This window comes from Camelus dromedarius, chromosome 6, assembly GCF_036321535.1.
Source record: "Camelus dromedarius isolate mCamDro1 chromosome 6, mCamDro1.pat, whole genome shotgun sequence".
Classification (NCBI taxonomy): Eukaryota; Metazoa; Chordata; class Mammalia; order Artiodactyla; family Camelidae; genus Camelus; species Camelus dromedarius.
This window is the reverse complement of record NC_087441.1, coordinates 34,461,245-34,482,829: the sequence shown is the minus strand read 5'-3', so window position 1 is coordinate 34,482,829 and position 21,585 is coordinate 34,461,245. Positions and strand designations below refer to the sequence as shown.

General features: G+C 36.0%; 1 protein-coding gene across 7 annotated transcripts in view; it reads right to left on the bottom strand.

The window, feature by feature from the left end:
• The window catches only part of TRDN (triadin), a 306,540-nt gene that overhangs the window by 218,301 nt on the left and 66,654 nt on the right, over nt 1–21,585 (bottom strand). For all 7 annotated transcript variants that reach the window (XM_064486726.1, XM_064486727.1, XM_064486728.1 and 4 more), the window contains exons 5-6: nt 10,443–10,502; nt 1,203–1,262 (exon numbers count right to left, since the gene is read on the bottom strand). In XM_064486726.1, the coding sequence (XP_064342796.1) occupies nt 1,203–1,262; nt 10,443–10,502 (120 nt within the window). The remainder of the gene's footprint in view (nt 1–1,202; nt 1,263–10,442; nt 10,503–21,585) is intronic.

Genomic DNA, 21,585 nt, shown 5'->3' with positions numbered 1-21,585 from the left:
TTCTAAAACAAGAGTAAAAAATTAAATTAGAATTTTGTTTATCATACATTAAAATGGATTCTTGATGAATAAATTTAAATGTGAAATAGGGAACTAATATTTTAAGCTTGAAGAAACATCAGTAGTTCTTGAATTAGTCTTTGGATGAAGACTCAAGAGCAAAAATACCAAAATAAAATATCAATATACGTAGCCATATTAAAAACTAAAGAATGTAGACACACACATGCATATCACATATATGCACGCACATGCCTATTTACATAGACAGAAACTCTTACATTAACTACAAAACTGAGAAATGTATTTGTAAAAGTGACGTATACCCAAATGACACATATCATCAGGCAAAATGGGCAGTGAGTGTGAACAGTTACACAGGAAATAAACATAAAAAACTATAAATTATATTTAAATCCTTCAATCTACAAATAACAAGCAATGAAAAGATATAGTGAAAGAAAATATCTCCACTTAAGTACTATGCAGCTTTTTAAAAAGAATGAGGGAAATATCTATTTACTGATATAGCAAGATCTCTAGGGTATATTGTTACATTATAAAGCCAGAATATAAGATCTGTTGAATTTTTAGACATAGGGAGAAACAATAATGTGTACTGTCTTATAAATACAAAGTGAAGTTATAAAAAGATGCACATAAAGCTCATAGAAGTGATTTACTGTGTGTGGGGGGAGGTTTAGATGGAACAGGATGAGAGGGTGGGAACAAAGCAGAAAGAAGCTTTTCACAAGGCACCTTCATGAGTTGAACAGTGAGTTGTGTTGCCTATTCTCAGCAAATAAATAAAAACCAAAGAAAGTGAAAATTTTAAAAGTCCAATCTAATAGGTAACCAAACAATGCAGGTTAAAACAATGAAGTACACTTTCTTACCTATCAAATTGGCAATTATTTTCTGAAATAATATCCTCATTGTTGGCTAAAGCAGTCTCAAAACTGCCAGGGGAAAAATTGATACATTTGTAGAAAGGAAATCGGTAACAGAGTTCCAAGAGAGTCTTTAAGCGTTTTACTTCCTTCAACTTAGAAACTGTTCTTGACCCATTCAATTCTAAGGAAAATTAACATAACATAACTAAAAAAAATAAATATCTGGTCATCTAAAATCTGACATAAAGAAGACAGGTCGAACAGGGAGGGACCAGCATGTAAAAAACAGCAGTAAGAATAATCCCATACCTTTTTTTTCAGGTTTTTCTTTTACTTTTTCTTTGTCTTTTTCTTTTTCTCTGTGTGTAACTGGAAAGAAACAAACAATATTTTTCACTTTAATGAAACGAATAAATGATGAGACGATTGCACAGCAGTCTCTGATGTTAAAAATATCTACTGCCTTTGGAAATCTTTCTTTAACTGGCATGGGGTTTTACATACTTAGAGGTTTAAATGTTAATTATATATATTTTCAATTTCTATTTTTTAACTTCATATCCAAGGAAAAAGTCTTACCAAAACTGTCTGATTATTGCAAAGAATACCCCTCAGCTTTTTTAAATCTTTAACTTTAATTTAATGAATTGGAAATTTAAAAAAAAAGTATCATGCTATATGCCAAAGAAGCCCAGTTCAGTACTAGAGGAACACCAGAAATATAAGGGCAAAAATACAGAGATAATCTGAACCTGAAGCAAAGAATACTCAATGAAGATAGCATATGTTAATCTTCTACAGAATAAGCTCACGCTAGAAGTTTTTAAAATATACTGGGATGAGACTAGTATGACACCAAATCCTTTCAAAGAAAACAAAACTTAATTCAATATGAGCTATGATTCAATTAATTAATATAGTAGGGCTCAAATTTAAGTCATCATCTTCCCCACAATTTAATTATAACTCTTATTAATAGTGCCTCCGATTATCCAAGCTGGGAGCTTGGGACTCATCCAAGATTCATCTTTTATTTTTCATTTTTGTTCATTTGCCAAGCTTCTTCAATCCTGCCTTTTTAATATTCCTCTTACCCATCTTCTTTTATCCAATATTACATTCCCTACCTATCATTTACACAAAAATATAGAAAGAGCACCTGCTGTGTGCTAAAGACTTGGCTAGGCAAGACAGACTTTATCCCTGTTATCATGAGGTCAACAAGCTAATGGATGATGGATGCTACAGGAATAATTACACAGGTAATTATGCTGCTAGAATAATTGCTGTGAAGAAAATATTCAGGGTGGTGTGTCAGTGTATAAAAAGCAAGACCTAATCTAGTCTGTGTGCTTGGGGAAGGTCTGTTGGTAGAAATGACACTTAAGGATGTGAAAGATGAGAAGAAATTAACCTAGTAAGGGAATGAGAAGGAGAAAGGGGAAAGAGATCATTTCAAAAGTTGGACTATGATGTCCTTCTTGGGCATATTATTATTATAAATATTATTACAATAATATCCCGAATAGTATGTTGAACCCTTAGAGTTAGATTATTCTCTGAGTCTCAGAATAGCCTCCTAACATGAAAATCTGATTATACCGTTGACCTGATACCAGTATTAATATCTCTCTCATTGCTTAACATGATTATCTGTCACATGGTAGGCACTATATCAAATATAAAAATATTTTATTGTTCTAGTGATCTGACATTTGCTTATCAATCCAATCTTATCTACTAGGCATTTCTCTTTGAACTTTATATTCCAGTTACAACAAATGCTTGGCTCTCCATAAACGCACCATGGGCCCTCCTAATGCCTTGTACCCTTGCCTGCTTGTGCCCTCCACCTAGAAGTCCCACACCCACGTTTCCTCTATTCCCTGCACTCTTTCCGCCCTGGCTCAAACACCTCTTCCTCTACGAAGTGCTCTTTGATTTCTACTTATTCCCTATGCCAGCTGCACCATGTGCATAATTCTATTTTATCAGTTAAGTAACAATATAGCAGCCGTTCATAAATCTGACTCCCCAGTAGGTAAACTCTCTTTTACGGGCTATCCCGTATTATTTTATTTCTGTATCCTGGCTCATCACATGGTGTCTGTCACATAGTGGACACTTCATAGATTATTCTTTTTTTAAAAAAAATGTTTTATTGAAGTTTAGTGGATTTACAATGTTAGTTTCAAGTGTACAACAAAGTGATTCAGTTATACACATACATACACATACATACATTCTTTTCAGATTCTTTTCCATTATATGTTATTAGAAGAAATTGAATATAGTTCCCTGTGCTACACAGTAGGTCCTTGGTGTTTATCTATTTTATATATAGCAATGTGTGTCTGTTAATCCTCAATCCCTAATCTTCCCTTCCCCACCCTTTCCCCTTTGGTAACCACAGTTTGTTTCCTATGTCTGTGAGTCTGTTTTCAGTCTGTAAACGGAATTTGTATTTTTTTTTTTTTAGATTCCACATATAAGTGATATCATATGATAGTTGTCTTTCTCTGTCTGACTTACTTCACTTAATATGGTTATCTCTAGGTCCATCCATGTTAATAGATATTCTTGAACAAGTGAAATTCTAAAATATTATAAGAAGAGCTGTTTTCATCCTCTAGTACAATTCTACTTATTGATGATGTAGTATAAATATAATATGCACTGCTTGCTTCCAGCCATTTAAAATTTTTGCAATTTGTTAAAATTTCTTAAATAATTGAATCCCAGTGAGAAACAGAAGGAAAAAAAAAAAACAGAGATCATCTGGACATTATTTTTCCTTTCGACATTCAATGGCTCTTTTGGGTGTTTCTAAGTCACTAAGTTCAGTATAAAAAGTTCACAAAATTAGAGGAGAATTCCAGCACTCACATATGACCACAAATAGCTTATTTTGGTTCCTTTGGATCACTATTAATTAAGCTGAAAACCAAAAGAAAATCTTGGCAAAAACAAAGCCCATTTTAAAGTTTCTCTAGGGGAAAGGAAGTTTGCATGAGATAAGCTGTGTTTTCAGAACCCTGATTGGCAAGACCCCCAGGAGAAAACCTAATCTGTGTTTCTGCCTCCATGGAGGACCAGACCTCAGCCACCTCGGACAGCTGCTTGTCCCTTCCACTAAAGGATTTTCCAATTGATGTGTGCATGAGCATAAACGGGAAAATTGATACAAAATCAAAAGAGCAAGGGGGCTGAATTCAGACTCAAATTAGCATATTAATGCCTTGTTTCTGGTACCCTGGGGAAAAACCCTGTTCCTCGCAATGTAAGTTTTGATTTACAGACACAGTCCAGTATGCTGGAATTTTATTGCCCGCCTCAGAAATAGACCATAACACTGCTTAGTGAAGCAGCTGGAACCACGTGCTCTAGGGAGCTGTTCAAAATGGCAGATGGTCCCTGAAGCTTCTTGGATGGAAACTCCAAACTTTGGCAAGACTGAGCCCAAACACCAAGTTTTGAAATTGCTTTTATCAAAAAAATGCAACTATCAATAACTGCCTTAATAATCACTCTAAAATTTAAAAAAAAATTGCAGCAACAACTGCATTTACTCATGCATCTCTTTACTTGGAACCCACAGAAGTTCTCATACGAAAGAAGAAAAAAATACCTTCCTCTGTCACCAGCTCTGTTTGGCAAGTTACATCTTAGCTAGGACAGTTTTAGCTCAGGACAAAATAAGCTTGGTGCACCTGCTAGAGCTTAATTTGTTTGTCATCCTTATTTACAAGAAACAAAAGTCCCTTCGGCACGCTGATAATTAAAAACAAATGGGATACACCAGTTGGAATGGCCCTGATGTTTGGCATCTGAGTTGGCATGGCCCTGCTGTTCCTGCACTTGCCCAGACTCTGACCTTTCCCTGACCAGAACATTCAGCTCAACTCAACTCCAAAGCGCGTCTCTCACCCTCCCCATATGTTCCCTCTCCAGGACTCTGCCAGCTGTGCTCTGTGCTTTTCCAGTTCTTGGCCCTGGCAACCCTCCAGGCAAGCTCTGTGTCCTTTTCTGAAGCCTATCAGAGCTCACAGGGCGCCTGACCCTGGGTTCTTAACGGGCAAAACACTCCCCTAGGGGAAGCAGCAGGCATTCAGGGCCAGGTTGCCAGAATCCTTTGCTGATCTCTCTGCTCTTAGTTCAAAAATCAAAAGTTTTGGCATCCCAAGTTTTAAGGCCTGATTTGTATAAGCTACTATATTCTTCAATTTGATGGTTAGCAAGAAAATTTAATTAACCAAACTCTGGACCACATTCCTGACTTCAGAGATATTGGACAGGACTAATCTTGCATGCCTAAATCCAAAGTACTCACACAGACAAGCAAGTAACCATTACCCCTTTGTGTTATAAAAGACTTTGGGGAGCACAGGTTTCACTGGTTTTATTTTGAATTACTTTCCCCAGGTCTCAGATTTCTGGTACTTCTGTTGTGGGAGGTGTTAGCCTGAAGCGGTCTATAAATTTTAGATAGGTCAACGCTTTAAACAACTTCATAAAACTCATATGCATCCATGTTTCAATTCGTCGTTTTTTATGACAGAGCAAGACACACATTTATTTTAAAACTGTTTCAAAAAATTCCGCTTTAGCCACCATTAAACAAAAATGCCAGATGTACTCCTGGTTAGTGTATGTCTTTGTATGTGTAACCCTTCCTTCCTTCCTTCCTTCCTTCTTTCCTTCCTTCGTCCCTTTCTTTCTTTCTTTCTTCTTTGTAATTTTAGCTTGTCAAATTTCCATTCTGTCCTAAGACAAAATGATCTAAACACTTTAAATGATAATGATGAACTCAGTAGAAAAGCATTCTTGAGAAGAGAAATTTCTCAAAGATTGTATTATTCATTCTTCTTAAAGGAAGGATTTATCATTTTTATTTTAATATCAGCACATAATTTTAGAGCTGGTAGGAACCTAAGAGATCAGTTAGCCTGAACTTCTTTGTCCATAGACAAGAAAATACAGCCTCATAAGCGTCCATGGTTAGTACAAAAGGATATAATTATTAGATTGCTGAACTAGTACCCCTTCCCCAAGGTCATGCTGCCTTCTCCATCCCTGGTCCTGTGCAGACGATAAACTTGTTCTTATGAGACAAAATGGGCTGACTGTATTCTCCAAGCATGTTATCTACAATCTATCCTACAATAATGCAGACACTTCTTTTTCATAATAAAATTTTATTTGTTTATGTATAAAAGTGAAGATTAGGCAAATTACCTAAAGTTACGAAGCCCATCTGATACATATGCTTTCAATCCCCAAATAGATTTTTTTCAGTCTAAATGATTTGTTTTACACTCAAATCTGATTTAATTGTACGGGTAATTTCCCCTTCGCCTGCGGCTGCACGGCCGTAGTCAGAACCGCGATCACTTCCTCACCAGTGAACAATCACGGGGGAGGAGGAGACGCATAGCTTCCCGGAGGGCCTTCTGTTCTCATTGTCCAGGTTTATCTTTCACAGCAGCCAAAGAGGAAAAGAAAATGCATTTTGTACTTTAAGGAGTCAATTAAGTACAGCTGAGAGAAGGCAAGAGTACGTTTATACAATACAGGCTGACTAAATTAATCTGTGAGCTTAAAGAGCATTTTCATAAAGAGCTCCAGGATATTTCGATCCATTTCACTATCCCGTCCACTTTGGCTTTTAAGCCGCATCTTCAGCCAAATCCCTTGCCAGCCTATGACTTCAGTCCTATAATTTGTTTCTCAGAAACAATCCTAAACCAGTCAAGCAGGATGACTGGTCTCTATTAACCCTTTTTAAAAATGTTCCCCTGACTGTGCATGTGATGCCATCATGGATTTAATTGTGACCTCGAAGAGATATGCCAAAGTCCTAAACTCCAGTGCCTCAGAATGTGACCTTATATGGAAATAAGGTGTTCACAGTGGTAATCACGTTAAAAATGAGGTCACTAGGATAGGTCCTAAACCAAGGTAACTGGTGTCCTTATGAAGAGGAGAGATTTGGACACAGAGACAAATGCACACAGCAAGAAGAGACAGAGACACGGAGAACAGCACTAGGGGCTGAGGAAAGAGACCAGAGTGATGCAGCTACAAGCTGATGAATACCAGTAAACCCCCCAAAGCTGGGAAAAGCCTGGAACAGACTCTGCCTCACAGCCCTCGGAAGGAACCAGTCTTCTTGAAACCTTGACTTTGGATGTCGAGCCTCTGTAATAACTATGAGACAATCCATTCCTGTTACTTTAAGTCACCCAGTTTCTGGTACTTTGTTACAGCAACTCTAGGAAACTAATCCTAATACTAATCACTGGGCTTCTCTTGTGCTCTTTTAACCAAGTTCCCACCTGGTTTCTTGGGGACTGACCCCTGACCTCTGTGATGGCTTCCATCCTAGGTTCCAGAGTGCACACCCAGATCCCAAACTAAGGGATAAACCAAAAGTAATAGGATTATTCTGACCAGTTCTTGTCGCCTAAATGATGAAATCTTAAATGTTCCCCCTAATATCGAATCCCCTGCATTTCCTTACAGTAATAATTTTACATCTTACTTTTGCTGTGCTGATGTGTGAAAATTTAGAAAGATGTTTATGGCAATGGTGCTACAGTAAATTTGGCAAACTTTGCCATTCTGTAGTTCCTACCTTTAAATACTTATATTTTGTAATTAGCCATCAGTCTCCCTGCAGTCTGACTGGCTTGCACTTGTGTTAAAGAGCAGCTCAGTGAGGTAGTTGAAATAATGCCCCCTCACATATGTTCACAACCTAATCTCTGGCATCTGTAAATGTTGTAATATACAGCAAAGCAAGACTTTGCGATATGATTAAGTCATGAATCTTGAGATTGGAGGTTTGTCTTGCATTATCCAAGTGGGTCCTAAATGCACTTCTACGTATCCTTATAATAGGGAGGCAGAGGGAGATTTGAAGACAGAAGAGAAGGCATTGTGACCACAGAGACAGAGAATGGTGTTACTATATTAATTCAATATAAGGTCACAAGTATATACATTACTCTGATCATATTTATAAAATAAATAATTTCTTCTTTGATGTAGGAAAAAAAAAAAGGTTAATTCAAACATAACATTAACTAACATGTCAGAACTGATATCTTAAATCCAAAATAAGTACTCGTTCCCATTAAAGGGCTTACTCTTTGGTTCCATGGAACTATTGCATTTTGCTCTAATGAAAACCATCAGACAAAATAAAGGACAAATAGGAATATCAGTTATCTTGTCCTCATGAATTAAAACCTGCTAGGTAATATGGATGAATACAATAAATGCCTAATTTTCTATGAAAAAGAGTTGGAATTGAAACTCATTTGTTCTTTGATACTTCAAAAATGAATTAGCATACCTATAGGGGATTATTTTGGAGATGTATATCCTCTGGGACTACATATTCTGTGGTTTTCTGTACTCTAGTTGATGAGTAAATCATCTAGATGTAGCCTTCCAGAAAAAAATAGAGATAATAGGGTAAGATCTAGCTTCTATCATTATCAAATATTTTATCTCCTCCTGGAATACACCAGCTTCTGCATAATAGATCTCTTCAGACTCAGAAATTTGCTGGCTTGTCTATAATCGTTGCTATAGACTACTATTACCTTGGATATATTGTATCTTTTCTTATAAGAGTTCAAAATGCTTTGATAACAATTAAAATTCTTAATTATCCATCATACATAACCACCACTGACACGGAATGGGGCATACTGAAAACATATTTATCTGGATGTATGAAGGGTTATAAAACTACATTTATTTTCACTGAACTACTTGGGAAAAAAAACAACCATTATTCTATTCTACCTGGATAAGGAAACTAAACAGTAAAATGAAATCTTTTGTTCTTATTCACATACACACACACACACACAAAAAGTTGTGGAAAAAGAGAAACTGTCTCTGAAGTCCACTTCACAGTTGAACAGCTGAAGCTCCATTTTCTCTTTCTTGAGGAACATTCACTTTCCTAAAATATATTTGATCTGTTCAAGAAATATATTCAGGTAATACTAATCTCTAGCCCAGACCTTGCGAAATTTATTTTAAACTTCAGCCAAATTCACTGTTTTAATTATGCAAGACTTGCTAGTTTAATAAACCCACTCTACAGCCCACTGCTCAAAGTCTTTAACAGCGGGATTCTAATAGAGTCAGGTCCAAAATGCAAATGGTACCATCTGCATCGCCACATCCACTCCAGCAGCACTGCTGTTAAATTAGCAGTGCAGTCTGCAAGATAAAACAGCAGAAACCCCAATCACATGGAACCAGATGAGTTTCTGTTTAACCTCCAGCAGACAGAATCACATAACCAGTTCAATCACAGCTAGCTTAGTCAATCCATACCCAAGAGCTGTGTTCAATTTCCCTGACCAAAGGAATTACAAAACAAAAAGGGAAAGGGAGCAGTGAGAAGACATTAGTTCCCTAAGTACCACTATAAATAGGTTTCAGTTGAGTAAACTTCATTGTCTCTGGTTGTGTAAGGATTAGTTGACCAACCTGGAACTGATTCACACTTTGGGATTCAAGACATAATAACTGCAGAATGATCTGAGCTCTTCACAGAAAGGAAGTATGTGAAATAGATATGTTAAATGGCATTTTAATGTAGATTTACATATTGGTATAGTTTCAGGTTAATTAGAATTTCTATTATTTGAAACCACTACTTGCAACTTTGATATTTACAGCAGGTAATTTTGTATTAGTCCAGTGTTGACATAATCTAAATACTAGACAACATTCAACTTTTATCACAGGAAAATTATTTCTTTTTCAATCCGTATCACACAAATAGTAATAATGAGATTTTTATTCCTGCCCCAACTCACCCAGTATCATATGAGACTGACCACTGGGGAAAGAGCATATTTAGAGATATATCCCTTTGGATGTTTTTATTTCCTATAAGTTTCTTTAAAGTCTTATGACTATCGGGTCCACTGCTAGAAAAATGATGGTTGTAAGATGATCAAGTCAATGCTGGCTATTATTAATACGCCTCTAATGCAAGATTCAGTTACTAGATTCAGTTTAACTGAAAGGGAGATTAATCATCACATCGTCATTGTCCATCTCCCCCTGGAAGCTGTAGAAGTAAGCTCTGGGGCCATCATAGGCTTCAGTGAGTAGTATCATGACTGCATTTCTACACTAAAGATTTTAAAGGCATTGCATGGCTTAGAAAAATTCAGGATTAAAAAAAAGTGAACTCTGATTTATTATATTCACTTATTAAAGAAGGAAAAATGTTTGCTAATAAGTCAAAAAATATGTTTGCAGTATTGTCTTAATAAGCAAAAACCAGTTGTAAATAACTTAGACTGTCACACATTTTGAAGTTACTTTGATTCCAATAATTAAATACTATATATTTATGTCTGAAGTTAACTAAAAAGTAAATGTACGTATTTAGACAACATCAAAAATTCAAACAAAGGAACACTAAATATGGAAACTTTCTTTTCTCCTATATAAATATGCAAAGTATACATCCTAAAAAAAATAAGAATAAAGACAAAATTCAACACTTACCTTTAGGTTGTATTTTCCTTTCAGGTTTCTCTTTCTTTTCAGTCTTTTCTTTTTGTATTTCTAGGGGAAAAAATGGAATTTATCTTTAAAAACTCTTCTTGAAAATGTGCAAAATATAAATCATAGCTGTAACTTAAATGTTATAATTCTACCGTGAAGTCTAAATTATTCTATCCAACAAACTTATAGGTGTCTAAAAGGAAAGCATCTTTATAACATATTGCCACATAAATCCCTCATTTATTGAAACTAGGAAAAAAGTGTTACCTCAAAATTAGAATTATTTGAAAAAGCTTAAAAACTTACATTTAATAGAGATATGTTGTCACCATTTTTAGTGCTAAAACTGATCACAAATTATAATTATGTTTTATTTCAATTACCCTCAATACAAATTAAGACTCCTTAGTAAAAATGTCATCTAGATTTAGGAAGATTTAGCTTTTACATATTAAATTAAGAATTTGTGAAATGAACTGTAACAACTATCTAATAGGAAATATATCTCAGAAGTATTAACTCTAAGCTGTGTTTATAACCAAAATTTGGCGTTGCATTTCGCCAATAATTACTGCATGCAGACATTTCATAGAATAAGTTAGTTGTTACATTTTTTTCCTAAATATCAGGTTTTAACAAATATATTCAATTTGCTGCCAGCTTCAGTATACATACATTGCCAAGGCGTAGAAAATGAAGTTAATTCTGAATCTGCAGTTAATTTGGATAGAAGTAAATCTGAGATTAGAGTTTACAAATATGATTACTAGCTCTGAAAAGTGACTTAATCTTAAATACCATGGTTTTTCTTAGAAAAATGCTAATGAGGTTTACTTATTTATTTATCACAACTTTATTCCACAGATGGTCTGAGATGGTACTAATTATTGTACACATTCTAAATTCTCCATTTGAATTTGCATTTTTATAATTTTTCAAGAAGTCTAAAATCAAGACCAACTATAGGAAAATCCCAAATATCTTCAGAAAAGAGAGTTACTGACTTTCATTTACCAGGTAAAGAGATAATCACATTTGTGAAGATTTCCTCCCCTCACTTTCCCCATCAATCAGCCATACTATTTACAAGACCACTCTTCTACCCTTATCCTATTCATGACCTTGAAAATGGCCAGGGAGATACAAAAGAGTTAAGAAATTCAATTATATTTTTGAAGAAAAAGTCTTCAAAGTATAAAGAAAGATTTCCAAAGGGCATAGGAAACATCTGTCTTCCAGCTTCTTGCATTATTATTATTTTTTTAATCTCCTTGCTGCGTCTCCAAATTCTGCTCCAAAGCATCATTTCTCATCTTAGAATTAGTGATTTTTTGGATTGGGAAAATCATTATTTGGAGTTGGAGTGGGACTACTCTGTGCACTGTAGGGTATTCTGCAGCATCCCTGGCCTCTACCTGTTAGGTGCTTGTAGCCCCATCCCTATCTCCAGTCATGACTATAAAAAATGTCTTTAGACATTGTCAAATGACCCCTGTTGAGAACTTGTATCCTTAGAACTGTTCTAAAGATACAAAATAAACAGCCCAGTCACTTTTTGTCACTGTCTAGAGCTATAGTGTCCAATGCAGTGGCCACTAGACATGTGTACATATAAAGGATGCAATATGAGTTTAGTTCAAATTGAGATGTGCTTATAAGTGTAAGTACATGATTGATTATGAAGACTTAATATAAAAAGGATGTAAAATGTTTCATGAATGATTTTTATATGAATTACATATTGGAATGACATTATTTTGGACACATTGAGTGTGATGGCTTTATTTATGTGTCAGTTTGGCTAGGCTACTGTCCCAAGTCATTCAAATGAACACTAATCTAGAAGTTGCTGTACAGGTAGTTTGCAGATGTAATTAAAAATCCCTGGTCAATTGATTTTAAGTCAGATGATTCTGAATCATCTGGATGGGCTTGTCCGATTCCATTGGAAGCGCTTAAAAACAGGCTTGAAGTTTCCCAGGAGAGGGAGGAAATGCTCTGTGTGGACAACAGCTTTGGTCCACACTCATGTGCTCAAGCTTGCCTGTGATCTTCACTTCCTGTTTGTCCTATAGCTTCTGATTTGCTAATTAGCCAGTCCTCATAATCACATAGACCAATTCCTTGTCATAAATGTCTTAATATACAGATATAGTATAAACATAGCTGCATAATCTCCTACTGATTCTGCTTCTTTGATTGAGCCTTGACTGATACAATGGGTTAAATAAGACATATTAAAATTAATTTCATATTTTTCTTTTTACTTTTTTTAATGTGGCTACTACCAAATTTTAAATTACATAGGTAGCTCAAATTATATTACTTTTGGACAGTACTAGGACAGTACTAGTCCTAGGGGTGGGCAAATGACTTTTTTTAAAACCCTCTGTTCATCTTAAATCTACAAGTGACTTGAAAAAACAAACACAAAATTCTTCCCTGCCAGTACCATTCTGCTTCCTCCCTCCTATTTAACCCAACAGAAGCTATGGAGTGCCTTGTATAACTCAGCCTGATGAAGTAAGTAAAATGTCAAAGAATTAGAGTGGTCTTCAAATGTGCTGAAGGACTCATCTTTAAGAGATAATTTCTTCCTCCCAATAGGGATTAATCTGAATACAGAAATGGGACAAAATTTTCTAAATAAAAATTTTATATGAAATGCTACATCTATTGTGATATGAAAAGGCCTTAAATCTGTCACTTAGAATAATATTTTTCCCTAAGAGGTATGTGTGCTTGTTTGTAATCCACAGACATCCACTGTCTACTCACAAGAATAAAAGATTCTAGAATTCACATGAAGGATCAGACACAAGAATCCTTCGCAGGATTAGGTTTGAAAAGCCGTTCTTCCCAGGTCCTGTCAGAGCCTCCTAGCCTAACTTCACTGGGGAAATACGGTGTTCAGACAGCACAGGGCTTCATGGAGCTAGACAGTCCATGTTGGCTCGTGGCGGGGTTTCCTGCAAGCTAGGTGAAAGTTTGCACATGAGGACAGAAGAAATACAGCAGCAGAAGCAATCTTGGCTTCCCTTAGCTTTAGTTCTTGTGTCCCCAGCAGCAGCCCTTCAAAAGGGACTGAGCTCTAGATTGAAACCGGAATTGGAATGAACTGGGATCCACCCTGGAGAAGGGAATAAAATAAAGTGAAAGAAGGTGAATCTCAAGAAGATTGGGATGCAGGACATCACTCAGGATAAGGCAGGAGGCAAACCCTCCACTCTTCCCAAAAACAAGGAAGAGAGCTAAGCTTAAAGTGGAAGATAAGCCCTGGCCTGTTGGATATATTTCATAATATGTTTTATTTGAGTAAAAATAAAAATAAATGAAAGTAAAGGAGAATTAGACTTAAAAATAATGACAATACATTTCAAAGAATTTATTCTTTACTCTGTGTAAATGGAGTGGACACTTCTGCAACTCAGACCAGTTGTTACCAAACCAAAATTGAGTCAGCTAGGCCGATGTGCAGTAAAGCCAATATACCGAGACCGCGTTGTGGTGAAGAAATTACAGCATTTATAACAGGGCGTGAAGCAAATAGAATAGGCAGCTTATGCTCAAAATACCTAAACTCCCTGATGGCTTTTAGGGAAGGGTCTTGAAAGTCACCGTTAGGGGAGAGGGCTGCAGGGTGTGTGATCGACTCTGGACTTTTGATTGGGTTGGTGGCGAGGGAACAAGGCGATGTTTTGGGGATCTTAATCATCAACTTTCTGGTTCCAACCAGTTTGGGGTCTATTTGTTTGTGGTCAGCATGTAGTCACCATCCTCCACCTGGGTGGGGGGCAGTCTTAGTTTCTGCAGAGCAACTCAAAGATATATGTCAGATTGTTACGTGTATCCCTTGAAGAAGAGGAGCTAGTGCGCTGTTTTATCACTGAACTGTCATTTAAAATATCATTACTTTTCTTACTTGACTGCTTTTCCTTTGTTTCTGTGTCTCCTCACTTCCCTAATTAGTAACTGCTTGAGTCTACTCTTTGGAACTCAGGGGAGGCCTCGAAGACTAAAGCTTTTTTGTCTACCAACAAGAAACGGGGTCCTGCTCGATTTTTGTAATCTCAAGGATAAAGCCCCAGCTTTTATTTTCCTGACTCTGCACTTCAGCTTTATATAAACTAAGACAGCACCGCTGTTCTGGGCAGATGTACTCAGATTTCTTGTGAGAGTCAGATTAAAACACACACACCCAGGCACACATACATATACACACACACAAATCTCTACAATGATATATAATGACTTAGGAAGACTTTTTTTTTTTTGCAGGAACATCAACTATTTTTTAACTGATGACCACTTTGAAGACTTTTAGTATTTCTATAGAAGTAAGTGTGGACAAGCACAGCTAACCTTGTAAAGGCACACAAACACACATTTCTTTGCTCACAGAGGACAAAAGATATTTATTTCTGATGATTCTGAGGGGAGCAGATTTTGCGACCCCAAAATATGTCTCTTTGGTGCAAGGATTATTTTTGAGCTAAAAGGCAACCAAAGCCCAGCAGATTCAGGAAAGGCTCTTTATCCTCCCTTCAACTGCCTAAATTGACATTGGAAAGGGAGCCTGTACCAAGAAGAGAGCTATTACTAGCAATATCAAGAAACTTAATGCGTAACAGGACATCTCCTTTTCCTTCCTATGAATGGTCTTCCTTCCCTTTGTGCCCTCAGATCCCTACCCCTTTCCTCAGCTTAGGATGTTATAAGTCTCAATTACCTAGCTGCCCTTTGGATTTCATATTTTCATGGGGCTCCTGTGTGTGTGAAATTTGTTTGTCTTTCTCCTCTTAATCTGTCTTATATCAATTTAATTATTAGACCAGCCAAAGAACTTGGAAGAGAAGAAGGAAAATTTGTCTGCCCCTATAATGCAAACTGAAGGATAAATTAAAAGTCTTTCTGCATGTTTTATTGCAACATTACATTTTTGGAGGGGACTGTGTTACATCACCAGGGTCACTGTCTGTGGCTATCAGATGTCCCAAGAATCCAATGTAGCCTGCACACAGTGTGCCAGTTCTGTCTCCTTACACTTTAGCCAGGAAATAATGACCATTCAGGCTCCTGCCCAGTTGAGTAACAACATGCTACCAATTTAGACTTCAGGAGGGTATTTTTCTCATAAGCAGATGATGCCTAATTTCTTACTCTCAATTGCTCTTGCCAGCTAAGAACTATTTGTATAAGAATGGAAAATTAAATTTGAAAGATTCAAGTCAGTAAAGTAGAAGTTTATTGCCCTATGGTTTTCAGCAAACTTCAAAGAAAAATAAAATTTCTTATATTAATACTAGCTTCTATTTATTAAATAATTTCCATAAACAGGTGAATGCCTCTATTTTTACAACATAGTAATGTATGGTAGCATAAAGTTTCATTTAACCTTTTGACACTATTTAAGAACAGTTCACTTAAACCTGAACCAATTCTGGATACAAGGGACAGAGAAAAAGGCCAAAGTAGTCATTATTTACCTACAATGTATGTGCTTTGCAATTAGGTTAGAGTCCAATGTCTCTGAGAACATGATACGTCTCAGCATTAGATTCTGGTTAGAATGATGAACCAATCTGGTAACAGTAAACCTCAAAGATGGCTCTGTGGCTTAGAAGGCACAGAGGTCAAAGCATCTCAGTCCAGGCGTGAAGCTGCCAATAGGTCCTTCAAGGTACAAGTTTCAGTTTGAATTTTGATAATTGGAGAAGGGAAAAATAACAGAGAGAAAGAATGACAGTTACCTCAATGTGTCGGGAAGCAACAAAGGGGGTCTCTTTGTTTTACTGAGTTATCGGTTACCTTACCTAACAGGAATCAGTTCTCCATTAATGTTTACTGTGTCAGTAAGGAAGTGAGGATCACTCGAGAGTAGGGAGAGTTGCTTCTACAGAAGATGGGACACGTATTCCGACTTCTTCCACTAGTCCCAATCTCCCCTACCACTTTTCCCACTATCTGTCAGGTAGTGTGTGTAAATCTGAGAAGTGAAGAAAAGAGTAGATGTCTTCTTTCAGATTCTTATTTTTATTCATGTCCGCATTCTAAAACCAAATACTTTATCATGCTAGGCTTTAGATGCATTTGGAAATTTCTGTTAAAGGAACGCAAAGAATTTTAACTCTGGCTTTCATGCTTTATAACTCAACGGAGATAACAAATATATATATATATATATATATATACCCTCCTAGGTCGGGCTGTTTTTCTAAAGTCTAATGCCAAATTAACAGTTGGGTCAGGGTCCAGTGTCTCAGTACCATACTTGTGAACTGCTGGGAACCAAGAGAAGCAGATATAATAATTTATTACGTTGTGGAGAAGAAATAAAAATTAGTATTATTTGGAGTATTTATTATTTCTGGATTGCAATGATCATTAAATAATTATGAATAATTATCAGATAAAAGATGGCTTTAATCAATAATACTCTAATGTAATTTACATGGATTTTGTTAGGAAAATCTAGACACAGAAAAGCTATTGAAAGGTCTATACAAAAATATAGTCATCGCTGGCATGTATTAAAATGCAACTTAGTGTTTAAGGTAATTAATGCTTGAATCAGTCTGCTCCATTCAAATCCTAGCTGTGTGAACTTCATTTCCTCATCTATAAATGATGCTAATAATAGGATCTACCACATGGGTTTACATGGGGATTAAAATAAGTTAAAATGTAAAGGATTTAGCACTGCACCTGATAGCAAATAAACATGCAAATATTGGCTATTATTACTACTTGTCTCCCTCACTAAATTCTAAATTTGATGAGGGCAACAACTATGTCTATTTTATTCCACATTAAATCTTCAATAATAATTGGTATATACTAACCACTAGATAAATATACACTCAGTTAGAAGGTAAGTGTTTAAACATGATTATGAGCTGTCAACATCTGCACAATAATGTCGTGGGAGACCCTATCTCACCTGTTTCTGATGACACAACTCTCAATTTAAGTACTAAAGAGTGTGGTTGAAAATTTTGAGACAGTAAAATGTTGCATTTCTTAACTTTTTTACTTCCTATTAGGAATGCTGGAGAAAGTTGCAGAATTTTACTATTTGTGGAAATTTAAAAATGTATGTGAAAGGTATTATAAACTGCAACACTTGTACAAAAGTTAGGGGGTTTTTTTATACTGTTTTTCTGGCACACTCAAATGCTAAATCATCAAATTAAAGAGCATTTTTTTAATACTTTGCCTTAACTTATCCATAGATGTTTATTAAAATATGTCAATGATGAACTGACATATATAATTGACAATTATACCTAGAATAAAGCATTGATAATCAAATAGTATGCTCATATCAACAGAAAAAAATTGGAACAGGATTTTAAAATGGGATCTGCTATTCCACCTAACTTAAAGGAAGGGGTTCAAAATTTCCATTTCCTTTGTTCTTCATGTTTGTTACTATCACAGTTTAGTACTTCCTATTTATGATTAAGGTATTTCAGTGATAATCTGCATTCTTTTTTGTCTCATAACACTTGCTTATATATTTATGGTATTTTCTACATAGAAATAATGACATTTTGGCATTTGTTGTCTATTTTTTATTTTGGACATCTGAGAGGACAATTATAGATTTTCGTGATCCTCCTAGTGGCTCAAATAAGAACTGTGAGGTACAATGGGGAATTTTCTGGTTCTTACACAATAGACAAAATCTTTAGTACTTTCCCAAATCAGAAGTGAAAGTTTGTTTCATGGGCTAGGCTCTCCTTCTTCCTCCTTAGGCTATTTAATTCTATCAAAATGTACTCCTCTGAGCTCTGTCCCTCACGATGCCTGTGAGGGACATAATGGACCAACCCATTTCCCCAAGGCTCTCTGAGATCCACTTCCACATGTAACTTGGGGAGAGAGGCTATGGGTACAAAAAACAGATGGGAAGTTTGAATGCAGCAGCAACCAATCAGATCAAAATTAGTGAAAACAGATTGTGCTAAATGAGTCCTAAGAATGAGCTTATTGTAGTAAAGTCTTTCTGAGTTATTTTGTTCTATTACATGTATTTTACTTATAATAAACTGTTTTTATCTACTTACAATCATAGCATAGCTTATTGTGGAGTAGTCTATAATTTTGTTTAAGTCTTACATGGCTAGTTTTTAAAGCATACCATTTTTTTCTATTTATATGACACACTGTTATTAAATTTAAAATATTATCAATTCAAGATTTTAAAATGACAGACTCAAGAAATTAAAAGGATAATCTCTGTCACCAAGGCAACCGTCCTGATTCTTTTAGATGACAATGCAGTTTATTAAATTATTATGAGAGTTGTGAATTTCAAAGAATGTCTTTTATCATTCTGCTTTCTCCGTATATCTCACAAGTGCTAGACAATATAAAATGTCTTCTTACAATTTTTCTCATTTTAATATCAAAACTCAAATTATATATTCATTTGAACATAGAATTTTTATTTGTAAGATTCTGCCAGTTGTTATTAGAACACAAAAGTTTAATTACGATAAATAACTGAGCAAATCTAGTTATCTATTTAGTGGCTAATAAGGGATGTTACGGGAAAATATTTTATTGAATTATCAATATTTTAAATAAAGACACCAAACAATGTGTAGGTATTTGCATTTTCTATAATTTTCTCATATTTTTTCTGTTACACTAATCAATGAAAATTTGGGGGAAAGTGCACTACTGACCATTAATGAAGAGTATAAAAAAGAATACTTTCTCCTCCTCAATGCATCTGGTGTTTGTGACCAAGTGAGCGTACACTCCAGATACAGTGCTAGGCAAATACTGAGGAAAGTTTCCTTCAAGAATGTTGAAGCCCATAAACATAAACATCTTTGGGACCTTTATTTCGTTACGTTTGATTACCTGGTAAGATTTCATAAAGTAAGCAAAACTTTTTCAAGAAAAATAATAGTCCAGGCATTGCATACTATTGACCATTACAAAAATTTTAAAATAAATATATCTGGCTAATCTCATTTTTTCCATAAACCCAGTAATCTCTGGTTAGTCCATTTTTCCTCTCTGGATTTTACTTTCTCCATTGGAAAAATGAGATACTATTTCTCATGTGTTCATGAACCAGAAAGAGGTGGAAATGATTATAAATAATACTTTGTATAAGATAATTGCTGGTGGAGTTTACAGATTTGGATGAGATTTGGGCTGTGTTAGTGTGTGTGTTTCATATCTGATGATATACTAGACAAAATCAACCTGGCTGTACATCAGAATCATCTGGGGAAGTTTTAAAACATATTCCTGAGCTGCAGCCCAAACTTATCAATTAGTTTTTCATGGTGAGAAACCTTTTAGGGAATCTCCAATTTAAGTAAGTTCTCAGGTAGTTTCAGAACCACAGTCAGAAGTAGAACCTACTGTCGAAACCAATGTTGCTCAAATTTTAGTGGACATATGAAGAGCCTGGGGAATCTTCTTAACTTGCAGATTCTGACTTATTTCATCTAGATGGAACCTGGTTTTGCATTTTTTAATCACTCCCAGATGATACTAAAGTTGCTGTTCCACGAACTTTGCAACTTTAGTTCAGATGAAACTCGTGGTAAAATTATTGACATATGACAGCACAATTCAATCATAGAATCATAAAATAGCATAGCTGGAAAGGACCTTGACATCAGTAAATCTAGCATCTTTGTTTTACAGATGTGAAAGCTGAGAGCCAGTGCGGTTAACTGACTTAACCATAGTAGGTTAAGAGCAGAAAGGGAACGAACAGAATACCAGCTCAGCTTACTTCCAGATAGGAACGCAGCAACACTGAGATTATTCTTGCTGCAACAGGAATGACTTAAAATGATTGGGCTGGAGCTGAGTTGTCTCAAACTTTTTATTCTCCATAATGTTAGTACTGAAATCCCTTGCCCTCTTTGGCCAGCTCCTCCAGGCTCCCATGTTCCCACTATTATCGTCCTGGTTCCAGTCTGCTTGCCTTGATGCAGACAAGCTCTTTTGGACCCAAAGATCCTACAGCTGCAACTCCTTGGAGAACTGAATCTCTGGATCATCCACCAGTTCTCCCTTCACCTCAGCCTCCTCAGTCTTTTTCGTTCTGAGCCCATCTCCAAGCCCACTGTCTGCTCTCTCTGGGTTTTGCCTCCTGTTGTCACAGGTCTGATCAATATTGGGAAAGACAAACAGAAGATAAAACAGTGAGTTCCTCGTGCAGCCTGAGGGCAATGTGCAATAGCACAGTTAGGGAGCCAAGTTTTGATCTAGACTTGACTTAGAGGAGCGGTCCCAAGATAAATGTATCTACTTAACAGTGCTACCAGGACCAAGCTGGTAACCAGTATTCTGAGGCTATGAATTTTAACAAGTTGAGTCACCTTTCCATTCTCCGTCCTTTTTCCACTTACAGTATTTTTCAGACAATGTTCAGCCTGGTGTAAGCCACTGAAGCTGCCAGCAGAGATGGATGCAATGAAATCTCTGGCCCAGAAACCTGTCCATCCATCTTACTCCCGGTGACGTGATACAACCTTCTGAATGGCCTGATCCTAAAGTCTTGAATATTTATGATGCTCAAATTTTCCTGGCTCTTCCTTATTCAACCTGACTGCAAAGAGCTATTGTGGATTTCAATAAAGTGAGAAAGATACACAATGAAAGTGCTGAGTTTAAATTTACTGGGCTCTTTTCAACCCCAGGAGCTTTAGGGAAATTTTAAAACACGATTCTAAGGAGAATGTAGTTTGTTTTGCTCTAAGCAAAGAAGAGCCTCTTCCTCTGCCACTGACATGCATGAGGAACAGCCTCACACAGTGTCAGCCTTCATATCTGGGTCCTGTTCAAACTTCAAGATGGTTCCCTAGCTCAAAGAGCAAGTAGTTAGGAAACAAGGAAATTCAACATAATGTGTAGAGGGGATTTTGGTTCTTTCCACTAAGGCAGGTGATGATTTATCTCACAAGGCTACCATGTCGCTAGAATTGAAGACCAGTGTTTCCTTCCCAAAAAAAGAATGGCTAAAACTATTCTTTCTTAACTTTAAAGCTAGATGTTAGGAAATAACATTATTAAATGTAATTTCTTATTATGAGAATATTATTGTCTCCTCAAATTACCATTTCAAAGAACATATGTGCTGTAATAATTATTTCTATATACATAC